Here is a 16,790-nt window from a genome sequence, read left to right as displayed (position 1 = left end):
CTCTCCTGTAGACTGGGGTTAAAACTTACCTCTTAGAGTTGTTACAAGAAGGAAATGAAATGTTATGTGTGAAGTATAGAAACAGGGAATTCGCCAGCAGTCCAGTGGTTAGGACTCGGCGCTTTCCCTGCCGGGGCCTGGGTCCAATCCCCGGTCAAGGAACAAAAGTCCCGCAAGCAAGCCGTGAGGCACAGCCAAATAAATAAATAAATACATAAATAAAGTATAAAAATATAGTCCCCAATTAATGTTAGCAACTGCTAATATTATTCCCCATTCCCTGCCTGGTTAATGCTTCTCATATTTCAGATCTCAGCTCAAATTATCTGCGGGACGCCTCCCTCGCGCTCCCACCTGCCCACCACACCCCGAACTCCCTAACCAGGTTATGACTCTGTTAAATTCTCACATAGCGTCCTGAACTTTTCATTCATTCTACAATACTTTGTGATTATACACCCGAGGGATTATTTTATTAATATCCATCAACCCTACCAGCCTGTAAGCTCCAAGAGGACAGAGACAGTGTCCATTTTACTCATTATTAGATCCCCAGATCCCAGCACGATGTCTGGCATATAATGCAGGTAGGTTTTGGATGAATGTTTGATTGAAAAGGAGGCAAAGAAGCAGAGCCAATGAGTTCAAATGACTCTAGAAGACTGTCATCATAAAGATTAAGGGCAAGACATGGAGAAGGATCCAGTTTTCTCACTACATTTTTAAGCTGGCAGACACTTGAGCATGTTTAAATGCTGATGGGAAGGAGCCAGAGGAGAGGGAACTCACCGGAAGGGATGAGAGCCATGGGGCTGCGCGAGGGGATGGGACTTAGGGCAGGAGCAGGAAGAATCAGTCTCAGACGGAAGGAGGGACACCTCTTCCATGGTATAGGAACGAAAGCTGAGAATTCAGCTGTGCCTGTAGGTTTGGTGGCAGGAAGTCCTACCAAGACCTTTCCATGAATCTTGGTAACGTAAGCAGCAAACCTGAATTTCTCTGAGAAGCTCAGCATATTTGGTGGACATCACTCCATTCACTTTTGCCACTCATGTAAAAAGAAAGCAGATATTTTCTTCATCATTGACTGTACTGACGCACTACAGAGCAAAATAACAAGTTTCCAAAGCAACTCAGTTACAGAGCTGAGACAAGCGATCTCAGTGTTCTCTTTATTGAACATGCTTCCTCCCCAAATTGGGAAACAGTATGGTAAAATGATAATATGGTAAAATAATAGCTGGCACTAGTTGAGTGCTTACTATGTACGGGGCACCGTTCTGGTAATTTATCTGCAATAACTCATTTGATCCCCACATTATGATACATTTTAAGATGAGGAAGCTGAATTTCAGGGAGGTTAAGTAACTTGCCCAAGGTCAACAGGTGGAGGTGGCAAAACTAGGTTTTAAACCCAGGAGTCGGCACGTCCCTGGTGGTCCAGTGGTAAAGAATCCGCCTTCCAAAGCAGGGAACACGGGTTTGATCCCTGGTCGGGGAAGTAAGATCCCACATGCCATGGGTCCACTAATGCCGGGCGCCACGACTCCTGAGCCTGGGCGCCTCAATGAGAAAGCCCACGTGCGGCAAACCACAGAGCCCGCGTGCCCTGGAGCCGGCGTGCCAGAACTAGAGAGAGAACCCGCACGCTACAACTAGAGAGAAGCCCACGTGCCACAACAAAAGATCCCGCATGCCTCAGTGAAGATCCCGAGTGACACAACTAAGACCCAATGCAGCCATAAAAAAAATAATAATAAAAAAATTAAATAAACCCAGGAGTCTGACTCCAAAATCGATACTTTTTAAAAATTTTATTTTACTGAAGTATAGTTGATTTTCAACGTTGTGTTAATTTCTGCTGTACAGCAAAGTGATTGTTGTACATATATATATTCCTTCTCATATTCCTTTCCATTATGGTTTATTACAGGATACTGAATACAGTTCCTTATGCTATACAGTAGGACCTTGTTGTTTATCCATTCTATATATAATATTTTGCATCTGTTAATCCTAAACTCCCAATCCATGCCTCCCCAAAATTGATGCTTTTAACCACTCTTCTATACTCCCTCTCTAGCAGAGGGGAAAGAACATATGAGGACTCAATCGGAAGACCTGGTGTCTCTATTACAAACTAACTCTATGTGCTTGGGCATTCACTTAGGTGTCTGAGCATCAGTTTGCTCATCAGTAAAATGAGAATGAGAATGTTTACTTTATGAGGCTTTTAAAAGGGTTATGTAATGTTGAAAAGGGGAAATCACTATATACAAGATATTATTGTCATGTTTATCATAAAATCTAATATCCTTGTCTTCTAGTTGGGTCACAATCTAATAGGCTATTGTGGAGACCCTCGGTTCCCATAACCAGTACAGCAGCAGCAGGTTGGCTGATTCTCATCCCATCAGCTTTAACATCCCTGACCAAGTCTCCTTGATGACCAAAAGCACACCTCGGTGCTCCCTTCCTCCTGAATGCACTCACTACTACCTTTGGGAACAGCTGCAGCTTATGCCCTCACTTCTTTGATTTTGTTGCCTGAGGAGTGAATGTTAATAAATAAATAGACTGAATTACAGCTAACAGTGAAGTGCACTCTGGAAGGCCAAGTTCCAGTTTGGTGGTAGAATCCTGGTTCCAGTTTAATGGTGGAATCTGACTATCAGAGCTGGGAGAGAACTTCAAGTTCTTCTTTTAGTGCAACTAACACAACAACCCCTCTCCCAACCCATTTTATAGACTAGGAAAACTGAGGCCAGGTAGGTGAGATGACACAACTAGTTTGGATTGGTAGCAGGGCTTTTTTTTTTTTTTACCTTGAAAATGTTTTCAAGTGGGTTTAACACAAACGATTTCACCTTACCAAAATCATATCTGGAAAGTACTTCAAATACTTACATATTTGTTTCATTATGTATACCTTTCCAGAAAGGAGCCAAATCCTAAAATGCCATTACTCATAAATAAACAAAACCTTAAATCAATAATTCAGGCAAAGCCCATTCTTCACATTGCCTTACTTGGCCATTTCAAGCATTTCTCAGGTAGAAACAGGCCCACATCTTCAGGGGCAGTAAAATCTAATGGTTCAATTCAGACTGCTCTGTACAAAGCTCAGTCTATTATTACTAGTTCATCTCTTAGCTTAGTCTCCGAGTATGAAAGAACTGTACCTACCTCTTAGAGCTGGAGTTGGGGAGGGGGGGGGGTCACATGAGATAACGCACTTTTAGCACCTACCTGGCACTCTATAACTTTATGATTTGGGCATAATTCTTTCCTCTCTTAAGGAGATAGCAATTCACTATTCGATGACCTTAGACCACTAGACCTTAGACCACTCCACCTTAGACCACTCCGATGCTACTAAACCAAGGAGAAACCCAGCTGTGACAGGCTGAGAAATGTCCGTCCCCACCCCCATTCCCTTTTAAGACAGTGAGTAGGCCGGAATTCTGGTTGATAAATGAGAGGAGCTGAGAAGAAGCTGAGAGAAGCTGCAGTGATGACTGTTCTGAGAATCTGATCTGCGAGGAGAAGAATCTCCACACGTACCATGGAGATGCTTTGGGAAAGAGAGCCGGCCTACCTGACCGAAGGAGGACCAGAGAGAGAAGGGCTGGATGAAAGAAATGCTTAAAGGGAGATGGATTGACTGGAGGTGCCCAAAGAGGAAAAATTGAAACGGGAAACAGAGGCTGAATATTGGGAAATCTTCTGGGCGGTGAGTGCCATTAAAGGAGGCATTGCGTGTCCCGGGGATACAGATTTGGGGCGAAAAGCGGAGTAGGGACAAAGGTGGGCTACTCAAACTGCGGAGACAGAGCCCCCAAGCTGTGGGGGGTACCCGGACGGCCCGAGGGTGACCAGGGCCGGCGAGGACCGGAAGGCGGGGCTCTGGGGGCACTCACAGGGTAGGCGGGGGGTTGGGGGGGGAGGTCGGGAGCCGGCAGAGGAGCTGACGCCGCGTTCGCCCCGGGGAAGGTCAGCGACCCCGGGCCGGGGAACTGAGCGGAGACCCAAGAGGGGCCGCGGTTGCCATGGCGCCGGGCGGGGAGGGGGTGACTCGGGCCCCGCCCCGAGCCCCGCGGGGCTGCCGGCTCCAGATGGTCCCGAGCCTCCCGCGGGAGCCGGCGGCCTGCGGCAGGGGGAGGCTATTGTCCTCCTTCCGCGGCGCCGCAGTCCCGTCGCTCGCGCCCGCGCCCCGCCACCGCCGGCCCCGCGCGCTCCCCGCGCCGCTCGCGCCCCGTGACAGCGCCCGCCTGCAGCCTGCCGTGCGCCCGCCGCCGCCCGCAACCGCCCCTCGCGGCTGGGCTGCGGGCGCGGCGACGACCGGTGCGCCCCCGCCCGTCGCGCTCCCGGCTGTCCGGCCGGCGCTCCGCACCGAGGTAGGTGCCGGTGCCCGGGCCCGCTTTGTCCCGGCCGGCGGGGCTGTGCGCTTTGTGCGGCCGCGTGCGGGCGGCGGGGTCGGGGTCGGGGTCGGGGTCGGGGTCGGGGCCGGGGCCGGCCAGGGGAGCAGGGGTGGGAAGATGCGGCTCCTGGCGCTCGCTCCCGCTGGGTCCCGGGGACAGGATGGAGAGTCAAGTGCCAGCCACCCAGGTACCCGTGTGCGAGCAGCGGGGATCGAGGCTTGCGGGACGCGGGCCTTTCCGGAGACCAGAGAAGAGTCTGGAAGAGTTGGGGCTGACAAACGCGTTAAGGGATCGGGTCGCTGGGCTCTGAGCGTGTCTGACAGCGCCAGCTGTTCGCATCGCGGAGGCGGGCCGGCCGGCGCCGGTCCAAGTGCTGCGGACACGCTTGGCTGTCTCTGCCCCGCAGCTGTGAGCGCCCGACTCCCTCTCGGGAGCTGGCTGGGGGCTCCCTCTGGAGCCGGTGGGCTTCTCCTCGCCTCTTTGGTAGCTAGCTGCATGCTCTCCTTTGATGCTCCCTCACAGTGTGTGTGAGAGAGGGACATGGTTGGCTGTGGTGACCGGAACACTGGCAGAGGAAGAAGGGAGAATGAAGCCCCTGCGGGTGGCGGGGAAGAGGCAGCGTAAGGTGTCCCTGTGGCCGAGATATGCAGAGGGCTTGGAGTCCGCGGGCACAGAACTAGTGGGCAAGGCCTCCTCCTGAGCGGTTCCAACTCCAGCACCACAATCGGCATTTACCATCCACTGTGGCTCAGAACGACTTTACCCCTTTAACCTCGTGGCACATTACATGCTTGTCTGATCTGCAGGCTTGCCCCTGTCCTAACCTGCTACATGCTGTCTCCGTGGGTTGTTTCTCAGCTGCCCTCCTCCCCTCCGAGAGCAGCCACAATTCCGGCGCTGGAGAGCTGGTCGGTTCAGGCACCGGCATGGTGTCTACAAACCAGTTTCCCTTGAAGGTGAAGGGGGCAGAGTGAATTCCAAATACGTGACTTAGCTTGAGGTGCTGGGCAACCTCTTGGCATATTCAGAAGAGCAAGGGATAAGGGAGAAAAAAGCTAATAGGGATCTTAGATTTGTCCCTTAGAGAAACTGATGTAACCCATCGGTTACAGACTTGGGGGAGGGACGTAGCAAGGGAATGGAAATTAATCTGAATAATTCTGCCCTGAGTGGAGGATTCTAAAGGAGAAGATCAAACAAAAATCCAGTCCCACTCTTCAGCCCAGTTCCTAAGTTCCTTGGAGGAGAGTTCCTGGTGCTTTATCAGGAATACAGCCTTGAGGGAAATGGTTGGGGTTTCGTCTCTCGGTTCTCTGGTTGCCCTGCGTGCATTTCCTTTTGCTGTCCTAGGAGCCCCGAGTTTGTTTGTGATTTCTTTTTCCTTTTATCTCTCTGCTGGTCCACTCATACTTTGAGTCAAATAAGATTTTTACTTTGCCAAAGTCCCCATTCCTTCTCATCTGTTATTCATCCCGCTGTCATTTGTTCAACTCCACCTCCCAGCAGCGTCTCCAGCCATATCGTCGTCCTTCCGCACATCTGCGATTCGCCTGTGTCCAGCCATCAGCTCTATTTGTCTCATTAGATCTAGAGCCCACTCCATCTTCATTTTCCTCTCTCATTGCCTGAGGCTTCTGGTTCTTTGTGGGTCTTGGGGTTTCTGAGGGGAAGTTGTATTTGAGTTTAGCATGGGCGAGAGCCTAAACAGACCCAGGGGCTAACCTCAGGTCACACTCACCCCTGAAACTTTGTGTTTTCTCTGTCCTCATAGCTTCTCTAACTAATTCTAACTGCTCCTCATCTTTAAACAACAGTGGCCCTCAAGGTGTGGCCTCCAGACCAGTAGCTTTAGTATCATCTGGGAACAGTTTAGAAATGCAAATTCCCAGGCCCCACCCCAGATCTCCTGAATCAGAAGCTCTGGGGAGCAGGGCCCAGTGGTCTGTGTTTTAATAGCCCTCCAGGTAATTACAATTCATGCAAGGTTGAGAATCCCTGATCCTGTACTGTAGAGCTCAACACTGACGGTACTCCAGATGAGAAGCAGAGGGTCTTCTCTGATGCCATTTTCATTCTTTCCTTGTGTTTTTTTCTCTAAACCTAAAAAAGACATGAATTTGATGGAAAAAAAAAAAAGAATTATGGCCCATTCATTCAATGTCTCTTTTTTAAATGTTCTTTTTTTTCTTTTTTAAAAAAATTTTATTGGAGCATAGTTGATTTACAATGTGTTAGTTTCTGCTGTACAGCAAAGTGAATCAGTTATACATATACATATCTCCACTCTTTTTTAGATTCCTTTCCCGTATAGGTCATTACAGAGTATTGAGTACAGTTCCCTGTGCTATACAATAGGTCTTTATTAGTTCATTCACTATCTCTTTATTGAATACCTATTGTACTGGGAAAACACCAACATGAGTAAGATGCAGCCCTTGTCCTCAATGGGTTAAAAGTGGAGCAGGCAGAGAGACACATAAACAACTGACTGTAATACAATGTGATAAGTGTAATAATAGCTGCATGCTGAAGTGCTGTGGGAGCACAGAGGAGGGAATGATCAACTGTCTCTGAGGGAGGGAAAGAATTAATCAGGAGGAGGATGTGGCAAGAGAAGGAATTAGGGTACAAGACAGACTCTAGCCCGGGGGGATAGGATTTCTAGCTTTACAGGCCAGCGAAAGGGAGGAAAGGGGAAGGGGGCAGCTGCCCTTGAGGGTCAGCACTAGGCTGAGCAGAATCTGCATCCAGCAGCGCTTGGGCATATAATCTAGCAGGACCCCAAGCTTGCAGCTGGTGGGAGTTGGCTTTATCATAGCATGAACAATGTAAGCTACTTGGGCCTGGCCTCCAGGTCAGTGGCTAAGAATAAGGCATTGGTGAAACTGTAATCTGGATTAGCTGCTGTACAGTCCTATCGCCAGAGTCCAGGAATCCATGGAGAAGAATCAGGTTGATGATTCCCCAGCACAGAGTTGAGTTAGGAGGTCGTGGGGCTGGGGCACAGGCTGACTAAGGAAATGAGCATGGAGACCCAAATCATAAGCGAGGAATGATAAATCAGAGAAAAGAAACCAGGGTGGGATCTATGTAGAGAAACTCAACCAGAAAACTACAGGACACTGGACATGGCAGCAGGGAACACAGAACACAGCACATTGTCCAAAAGGCCAGGGGTCTGCAGAGCCCAAATGCTTGAAAACCAAAACTCAGAGGCTCTCAGAGCCACTGTGCTGAAGGACACCAGAAAGCATCACTCACTATGGGAATAAACTCCTTGGAGTTCCAACATGGTGGCCCCAAGGGGTCCTGTGACCTAAGGCAAGGGTCCCCAACCCCCAGGCCGTGGACCGGTATGGGTCTGTGGCCTGTTAGGAACCGGGCCACACAGCAGGAGTGAGCAGGGGGTGAGTGAGTGAAGCTTCATCTGCCGCTCCCCATCGCTTGCATTACCACCTGAACCATCCTCCCCGCACCACCACCGTCCATGGAAAAATTGTCTTCCACGAAACCAGTCCCTGGGGCCAAAAAAGTTGGGGACCACTGATCTAAGGACACCAGTGCCATCTTGGTTCCTTATCTATATGATGGGAGGCATCTTGGAAACTCAGGATGAAAAGCATGTATGTCTCAAATTGGATTTAGCCAGGGGACCATTTTATTTGGGAGAAGGGGAGGTTCCAGCTTCATATTTTCTCCCCCAAGTTATAGGAGAGGTTGTAACACCCAGACCTCCCTGAGAGGTCTGGATCCCATGCCTCGGTCCCAACAGGATCCGTCAGGAGGACAAAGTTGGATCACCAAAAAGAAGCCAAAGCGGTACATGTTTAGGTTTTGTACAGCTTCCAGAGGTCCTGGGGATACACAGCAGTTTGGAGATGGGGTCTGACAGTCTGCTTCTTTAAGTTTCTGCTCTTTGTGGAGTACAAAGATATAAAACAAGGTGTGAAAACCTCAGAGGCCTTCAGGGGCCAAGCAGGTAACAAAAATGTGTGACAAGGCTGGGAAGGAGCCAACAGGGAATGGTGGGGCCTGTAGAGAAGTGGAAAGCGCAAGCCCACCTAAAAGAATCCCAAATTAGTTCTTTTATAACAGCTCATTGGCCATACCCCTGGGGGCTGGCTTTAGTAGGTTTGTGACTCCTGATAAAAGGAAAAAGGGTCACAGAATAGAAGGCGGGACATTGTATGTAGGGTTTTTTGTAGAGAGCTCTATGCAGGGAGAGTGGGAGTGCTAGAAATGTGCATCCCAGAGCTAAGTGTGAGCATGGCTGCTGTGGAAGAAGCCCTAATCTGAGGGGCCCAGAGAAATGGAATTTGAATTGGTCCCAGGGCTTAGGCTGCTTCCCTGTCCAGTGGCTGAGAGTATTCGGGGACTCTAGTTCAAGTCACACCTTGCCTACAGCACTCTTTGCTCAGGATGACTTGACTCTGCCCTCGAATTTATTTTTATATAAATATTTACAGAGCAAATTCAAAGAATCTGCTGGGGATTAGGGAAAATGATGGATTTTAAATGAGAAAGGAGTCCTCGGCCTAGTAAAAATGAAGCTCTCTTTCCTATTACAGGCAATGAAAAGCCCAAATCTAGGAACCTGAGACCTTAACTCCCAGGGAAATGCTTGTGTGTGTTTTCTTTTTGGGAGAAAGGGGAGGGGTAGACAGTCCTGGCCTTCACGTGGGGCAGGTTCCGCTTCATGAAACCACTTAATGACAGAAGCCAAGTTCTGCCCTGTGCACCCATGGGAACACATCTCGCTAATCACCCACAACTCACCACCCATTCTTTCTTCCTTCCCCCACACCACACAAGAGGTACCATACCTTCTTTCTAGAGCCAGAGACTGCCAAGGTCATAGCCCCAACCCTAGGAGGGTGCTAAGGATGAAAATGTCTTTGTATTTGAGAGGCACTAGGAAAATGAGAAATGCAGAATTTGGGGTTCAGTTACAGAGTCAGCCCCCTCCATTCTCTTGAATGGCTGCTGAATTACTCGAGAACTTTGGATAGTAGAGGTTTTAAAAAAAAAAAATCCCTAGAAGCTAATCTGAAACTCATTTGTTAGTTTGGAGAAGGACAGGGTTTGTTTGTGTAAAACAGAGTCGTGAGTTGTGCTGGCGAGCATACATGGTCCCAGTTTCCCCAGCCTGGGCCCTAGAAGGGAGCTCTGAAGGGCTCCAAAAGTTCAAGGAACATGTAAATGTTATGATTAAGAGCTTGTCCTCCAGAGTTAAAAAGAACCTCGCTTCAAAACCCAGCTCTGCGCCTTCCAGCTGCCTCCCAGTGACCTTGAACCGTGATTTAACTTTCATGGAGCAACTTCGTCATCTATGAAATGGGGATGATAATGGACCCTTGCCCCACAGAGGGTTGCGATGAGGTGATGCATGTAAATGGCGAGGACACATATCACAGCTGATGTTCATTGAGCACCTATTAAGTATTCTCTGTCACAAGTGAAAGGAAAAAAAGGGGAGATAACCATACTGTGTCCTCCTTTGAACTCCTGGGCTCTTTATCCATACTTACTAGCAGTGCATCAGTCTTCCTGGTGTATCATAGATGCATCTTGGCCTGAGAGCAGGATGTGGGTCTTTTCACCTCAAATCGCTTATGGCAGCAGTCCCCAACCTTTTGGTTTCATGGGGGTGGGGGGGACGGTGGTAACGCCAGCGATGAGGAGTGATGGGGAGCTGCAGGTGATGCTTCGCTCGCTCACCCGCCACTCACCTCCTGCTCTGCAGCCTGGTTCCTATCGGGCCGTGGACCCATACCGGTCCGCGGCCCGGGGGGTGGGGATCCCTGGCTTACAGGGTATAGGAGGCCATCTCGGGGGTGGGGCGGGGGCCACTCAGAACAGTTTGTGGAACCAGGAATGAAAGAACTCTGGTTTATACTCACTATTGCCCAAGGGGTCCCAGGCCTGCTTCCCTGCATTGCCCTGGTGCACACACTGCTGTCCTGAGCCACGCTGAGGGCCATCGCCACCTTCGGCCCCCTGCCCACTGTCCCTCTCTGGCCTGAGGCTCTGGAGACCATCTCCACTATGTCGCTCTGAGACACTGCTGCCTTCCAGCCTCACTCCACGTGTGTCTGTTGTGTTCCTGTCTCTCTGCTTCTCCACCATGGCTTCTTCTCTCCCACTGGGGGATGATTTCCATTGGTGAAAACAACAACCACAACCTTTGGCCGTCAGGAGAGCAGAGCAGATCTAGGGCAGGAAGAGAGGAGGACACGGTGAGTGTTGGACTCAGCGGCTTTGAGATGCGTCTCACCAGCCACATTCCCCCTTGCAGGAGCAGGAGGCCATCCACCACCATGAGCAGCACCCTGTCACCCACAGACTTTGACAGCTTGGAGATCCAGGGCCAGTACAGTGACATCAACAACCGCTGGGACCTGCCCGACTCGGACTGGGACAATGACAGCAGCTCAGCCCGCCTCTTTGAGAGGTCTCGAATTAAGGCCCTGGCAGGTGAGGTCAGGGGAGGGCCGGGGGAGATGCTGAGAATGCTGGGATGGGAAGCTTGTCATGAAGAGCCCTTCAACTTCATGGGAAGACCGACTCTCTTTCTAAGCTGCTGCACTAGAGCGGGAAATCCAGATCACCCTACCAAGCCCCTGGTCCCCAACTCCAGCCTCAAGGACAAACCGCGCACAATCCATAACGTGCCCAGCCTCCTTCCCCACAAGCAGGGAGAAGCCGTGCTGACCCTGGGACTCAGCTGTGCTCCCCTCTGCGCTCAGCTGACTTCCTGGCCTCTATCCCTGAGTCATGTTCCTTAATTCTTTTGCGCTCTTAGTCTTGCTGTTCTGTTTCCACCCACCTCTCCCTTACCTTTCATCCTCTTGTCTCTTCCTTGATTTCCACTGTCATCTCTCACACCTGTTCTCCCTCCTAGTCCAGTAGCCTCTCCTCTCCCTCCCCACCTGTTCCTTCCACCTGCCGCCTGTTCCTCCCTCTATTTCATCTACTGGTTCCCTGAAACAGGTTCCCTCTGCCTGCCTCTGGTTTCTGCAGCTGCCCATTCTCCCGCCTGCCTCAGCCCCTGCCCTCCCCTATGGCCTCGGTTCTCTCCTTCAGCCCCTGTGAGCACAAGCAAACCCGTTCGACGGGCCTCCCTGCGTTCTGGGGAGGAGTTGTCATGGCAACAAGAGTGCGGCTGCCACCTGACACCACCGGCTGCGGCTGTCGTGGGGCTGAGTCACCCACACACCCCAAGGCCACCCACCCTTTTGGCTTCCCTCCTCCATGCCACCCTTGTCTTTTCCACTGACCTGCTGGCCTCCCAGCCCAGTGCAGTGGGAGAGGTCACAGCTCCTCCTTCCTGAGAGGTGGTGCTCCCAGCATGGGTGGGGTGGCCTCCTATAAGAAGGGAGACACTGAGGGGGGTGGTTCCCAAACTTGGCTGCACTTTTTACAGGATCACCCATGGATGTTTTCACAAATACAGGTTCTCAAACCCCTTTCTGGGCACACCGAATTAGAATCTTTGGACTTAAGGTCCAGGAATCGGAATTTTTAAGCTCTCCAGGTAATTCTTTTCCGCCAGCCCAACACCATTCTGAGGATCCCCATGTGGTAGCCATTGCTTCTGGGGATCCCTTATCATTTTCTGCTGGGCCTCCCTGTCCTTCTGGTCAGGTCTACACGCTGGCTTGTGAAATACTCATACTGCTGTTTCTATAGATGAGAGGAGGCAGAAGACATGGGTTATGGAGAATCTCACCTCTTTGGGGGAAAGTTTCCCTGGTACCCTGATTTTGGATAAGAGTAGCCTCTAGAATGGTCATGATGTCTGTGTGCACACGACACGTGATACCCAGGACGGTTGCAATGTTTGTGCATGCGACATATGCCACCTCATGCTGTCCATAGGTGTTTATCTCCACCACTAAATGGGGCTCTCCTGTGGAGGTGTCACTGTCTGGGCTTTGCCTAGCACTGCGCCTCGCACCGGTAGGTGCCAAATAAATACTGAATGAAGGAAGATGGGACAAGGGCAAGAGTAGCTTTTAAGTGACAAGGGCTGAAGCCCATAGAAAGGTAGGAAGGAAATCGGGTAGATGTGCCCGGCAGTGGGTGTACTGGGGGCCTGGGATGGCCTGGCCAAGGAGGGTCTGATGGGCCCCATGGCAGGGAAGGAGCTGGTACTGGAGGTGAGGATGACAAACAAGAGAGGAAGATAACAACACCTATCTCACAAATAAAGGAATGTAAGCAAACACCTAGCACAGTGCCTGGCTAGTACTACTGAGCTGGCTTTGCCCCTTCAAGGATTTCTCTTTCTCTGCTCCCTGAGCTGGGGCTCAAAGCCCACATCCTGAAGGGGGGACCTCCCAGAATCGCAGAGAGGGGGCATCCTCAACACACCTGCAGACCTTGGGAAAGCAGGGCTTTGCTTCGGGGGCCTCTCCCTCGGGTCTTGCGTACTCGGAGGCAACTGGGGGCCAGACGGGCAGGTCTCTAAGGCGCTGGCAGTTCCCTCCTGCGGCCCGCGGGGCCTGGCCCTGCCCCAGCCGGAAAGCTCCGCCTCCCACCCCTCCCCCGTCACTGTCCGACCTGTTTGTCTGGAGCTGCCTCCGTCTCCTCTCGCCGCAGCCAGGTGTGTTCTGCCGACGGGTCCCGGAGCTCGGGGCTCAGACATCCCGTGACCCCTTTTTCCTACTCCTCGAAACTTCCACCGTCCTTGAGGCACACCCCCTGCCACCCGGGGACCCCAGGCTCGCGGGATCCCAGGCTCGAGGGGGAGCGGACCCTCGGCGCCCCGCCCCGGCGCGGGCAGAGCATGGACTCTGGGCCCCGGGAGAGTGAGAGGCAGCAGCAGCATGAACGGGCACGAAGTGAGCAGGGCGCACGGGCACGGCCTGAACGGGGCCGGCGAGTTTTACTACGAGGCTGTGGAAGAGTCTCAGAACCCCGGGGGCCTCCCACTCTCGCCGGCTGCCTTCATCAGCCCGGCTCAGCGCGCCAGCGTGCTGGAGGGACGCTTCAAGCAGCTTCAAGGTGGGCTCCGGGGGGTGAGCGGAGGGGAGCCGCGCGGAGAGGGGGTCCCGCGGAGCGAGGCGCCCGGTGGGGGGCGTGGGAGAGGAGCCGGAGCCAGGAACCCGGGGTCGGGGGGAGCATCTTCTGTGACTCAGACGTTTGTGTTGGGAGACAAAGTGCCGGGGGAGTAATTACAAGTGGCCGGAAAACACGGGGATGCTGACAGAATCGGGAAAGGCTTGGACCCGCTGGAGGGGCGGTGAGAGCGAGAGCGGGTGTGACGGCGGCGGCGGCGGGGCCCCGCTGGGCGTGTGCCCTCGAAGGCGAGGAGCGAGCGTGGTTCACTGAGGCTTTCCGGCCTTTGGGAGGAAACGCCCGCTGGGGTGGTCAGGGAAGGAGACAGGGAGAGTGAGCCAGTAGGCGAGGGACCTAGGGCGTGTCTGTGCTGCCCTGGGTTTCTGAGTGGGTGTCTTAAGTGTGTGTGGAAACCAGGGAGAGTGTCAAAGGGAGCTGGTGCAGACAGGCTCAGGTATATGTCTGAGCAGGCTGTGTTCACCCTGGCGGCCATACTCCAGTGTATCTCTGGGAGCCACTGTGTCTTGTGTATCCGTGGACGCCTTGTAAAGTTAAACTTTGTCCCTGGCGCTTGGCTTTGCACATTTTTCTCCTAGCTGCCCCCGTTTCCACGTCTTCCCCTTTCATGCTACCTGTGTGCCAAAATGGCCTCACCCCCGTGTGCCTGGCATCAGGGCAGACTCCATGGATCCAGTAATGGCTGATGTTCCGGGCGGTCCCTGGCTCGGGCAGGGCCTGTGGACCCTGAGAGAAGGCCCACAGAGCATCAGGATAAATGAGCATTTGTTAGGACCCCAAGGTTGTCCCAGGTACGGGGTTGGAGGTAAGAAAGACAGAAATAGACATGGGTGTGTCGCTATGTTTTATGGGTGAGGTGCGTAGGAATGTGAGATTAAGGGGTGAGTCTTTTCGGTTTCTGAGATGCTGGTGCTGAGATGGAAGGACAAGTGACTCTTCAGGCCCTGGCCATTTGCACTGGGTCCTTGCACTGGGCTCCTCTGGGGAGAACTGGTGGAAATCCTAGTGGCCGGAGCAGCTTCCGATGGCCTGAGCCTCTTCCCTCACGTTGTCATTTATAATATTTTTAATTCTTATTTTTCTGTGAAATGTAACAGCATCCCCTCATCAGCAGCTCCCCCTGTGGGCCAGGCAACAGGCATCTCCTCACTTTTTTTGAGATTGGTGCTAAGCTCTGCCTGGCTTCTTCCTGCCCCCACCCCGTGTTTCTTGGGCTCACTGTTTTCCCTGTTTCCTACTTTCACGATGATGTTTTCCCTCTTGGCATTGGAATATTGGTGTCCTGGGACAGGATCCCCTTGCAACCAATTGAATGAACCCAGAAGTAGAGGAACCTGTCTTCTCTTTAAATTATCCCAGGAGAGCAAGCTGACTCAGGAGGCCTGCAGCCTCTACTATGTCACATCCTTCTAATGACCACTTGGAACAGCGGCTGCTGTAATTTAAGTCCACACCCTCTCCTTTGTCCACCACCAAAAGGGAACAGCCATACCTCCTGCTGGACCGACCTGAGAAACTCTTACTCTTTCCTTCGGGTTAGATCATGCCTGTAAACAGTAACTCATCGAGGAGCCACTTCGTGCCGCATCTTACACACGTTGTCTCAGTCAACACAATGACTTGCTGAAAGAGAAAGTAATGTGCCCATTTTACAGATGAGGAAAGTGGGGCCCTGATGGGTGAAGCAACAGCGTTTCACCACTGTTACATGACAGAGCCCTGATCCCAGACCTTCCCTGCATGTCCCCTGCTTCTAATTTCTTTCATCCTTTCTTCTCAAAGCCTGTTTTCCATCTCTTATTTTTGTTCTTCACCTTGCTTATGAACTCATTCCAATTTCTGTATTTCCCGGCTTTTTAAGCTATGGGTTTTCCTCCCGGCCGTCTTCCTGCCCTTCCTCCTCCCCAGACCTCACTTCCCCAACCCCACCAACTGGTGTTTAGAAACAGGTGCACGGTACTTGAAGGGCAGAAATGACCCCATGTTGCTGCCACAGATGAACGAGAAGCTGTGCAGAAGAAAACCTTCACCAAGTGGGTCAACTCTCACCTGGCCCGGGTGACATGCCGGGTGGGAGACCTGTACAGCGACCTCCGGGATGGACGTAACCTCCTGAGGCTCCTCGAGGTGCTCTCGGGAGAGACACTGGTGAGCTGTGGTCACCAGGGAGGAGGCAGCCTGAGAGACAGTGGTCAAGGGGACAAGCTGTGGGAGTGGCCCTGAACGAGAAGAGTGACACCACAGAGCAGAAAGCAGTGGCCGCCCTCTGCTCAGAGGATGGTTTCATTTTGAGAGGCTTTGCTGCGTGAATTAAACCAGGAGCATTGCTTCGTGGAGACAGGAACAGTGGCCCCATTGAAAACATTTTTTTCCCACCCACTCTGGGTGTCGTTAATTCCCTTGGGAATCTTAATCTGCCCCAAGCCTCATCTGCAACTCAGCTTTAGCTCCCTGGGGCGGTCCCTGTGTTCCTGAGGGAGATCATGGGGAAGGTGTAGGAAGCAGGGCCCCGGGAAAGCTAGGAGGGAAGGAGGAGGAGGCCCACGGTCCCATGGCTTTGTGTCCCCGGTCCCTCGACAGCCAAAGCCCACAAAGGGCCGCATGCGGATCCACTGCCTGGAGAACGTGGACAAGGCGCTGCAGTTCCTGAAGGAGCAAAAAGTGCACCTGGAAAATGTGGGCTCGCATGACATTGTGGACGGGAACCACCGCCTGACCCTCGGGCTGGTGTGGACCATCATCCTTCGATTCCAGGTACCCCGCACGGTGTTGCTCGGTGGGTGCCCTGCACACCAGTGCTGCAGCCCCAAAGGTCACTGCACACACGGGGGGCCTAGAACCTCATACGCCAAATCAGGGGACGCTCCTCATTACACAGGGTGGAGGCCAGCGTGGGTGTTGTCAGACTTCTGTGGCAAATTCCCTGTGGCCTGGGCTGTGTACTGGTCACGGGCTATAGGACCACATGTCGCTGCACAAGGGACTGGAAATTTTACAGACTGGTCCTTCACCACGGAGAGCTTTAGAGCTACATTTGGGGTCTGGTCACCAACCCACTCCGCTGCCTCAAACTCTGCTCACTTCCCTCAAAAGAGGACAGCCGCCCTACTCCTTCTTATGCTCTGAGCAAAGCCAGTCCAGTGTCCTAATGCCATCACAGCTCTCCTGATTCCCCTGCCTCCTCCCCGGGTGTAACCTCCCCTGCTCCTTCCAGCCCTAAGCAGAGCTCTGTCAGCTTCATCTTTGAAACCCAGCTCTCAGGAAATGTTCACTCCGCCACCTGCAGTTCCC

At 52.4% G+C, this 16,790-nt stretch overlaps 1 protein-coding gene and 1 long non-coding RNA gene across 11 annotated transcripts in view; one reads left to right on the top strand and one right to left on the bottom strand.

The window, feature by feature from the left end:
- The first annotated feature begins 1,866 nt into the window (after positions 1-1,866).
- Positions 1,867-16,790, top strand: part of SPTBN2 (spectrin beta, non-erythrocytic 2) — a 39,751-nt gene continuing 24,827 nt past the window's right edge. For 2 of the 7 annotated variants that reach the window (XM_082478187.1, XM_082478188.1), the window contains exons 1-3: positions 13,025-13,427; positions 15,496-15,647; positions 16,080-16,253. In XM_082478187.1, the coding sequence (XP_082334313.1) occupies positions 13,250-13,427; positions 15,496-15,647; positions 16,080-16,253 (504 nt within the window). In that variant the 5' untranslated portion in view covers positions 13,025-13,249. Of the gene's footprint in view, positions 3,734-4,306; positions 4,398-10,716; positions 10,896-13,024; positions 13,428-15,495; positions 15,648-16,079; positions 16,254-16,790 lie in introns of those variants that run through there. The other 5 variants (XM_082478190.1, XM_082478185.1, XM_082478186.1 and 2 more) reach the window with 5 other exon arrangements.
- LOC309668439 lies at positions 4,451-13,084 on the bottom strand. Of its 4 annotated transcripts, none has more exons than XR_014268231.1 (4): positions 12,984-13,084; positions 11,699-11,786; positions 10,322-10,631; positions 4,451-8,335 (listed from the first exon to the last, which is right to left on the bottom strand). It is a non-coding gene; the product is annotated as an uncharacterized lncRNA (long non-coding RNA). The 4 variants fall into 4 exon arrangements; XR_014268233.1 differs by lacking the exon at positions 12,984-13,084 and adding an exon at positions 12,795-12,897; XR_014268232.1 differs by lacking the exons at positions 11,699-11,786; positions 12,984-13,084 and adding an exon at positions 12,795-12,907.

Source organism: Balaenoptera physalus, assembly GCF_965194825.1.
Source record: "Balaenoptera physalus genome assembly, chromosome: 10".
In the NCBI taxonomy this organism is placed as follows: domain Eukaryota; kingdom Metazoa; phylum Chordata; class Mammalia; order Artiodactyla; family Balaenopteridae; genus Balaenoptera; species Balaenoptera physalus.
Note: the sequence above shows the minus strand (reverse complement) of the source record. Positions and strands in the feature narration are given on the sequence as shown.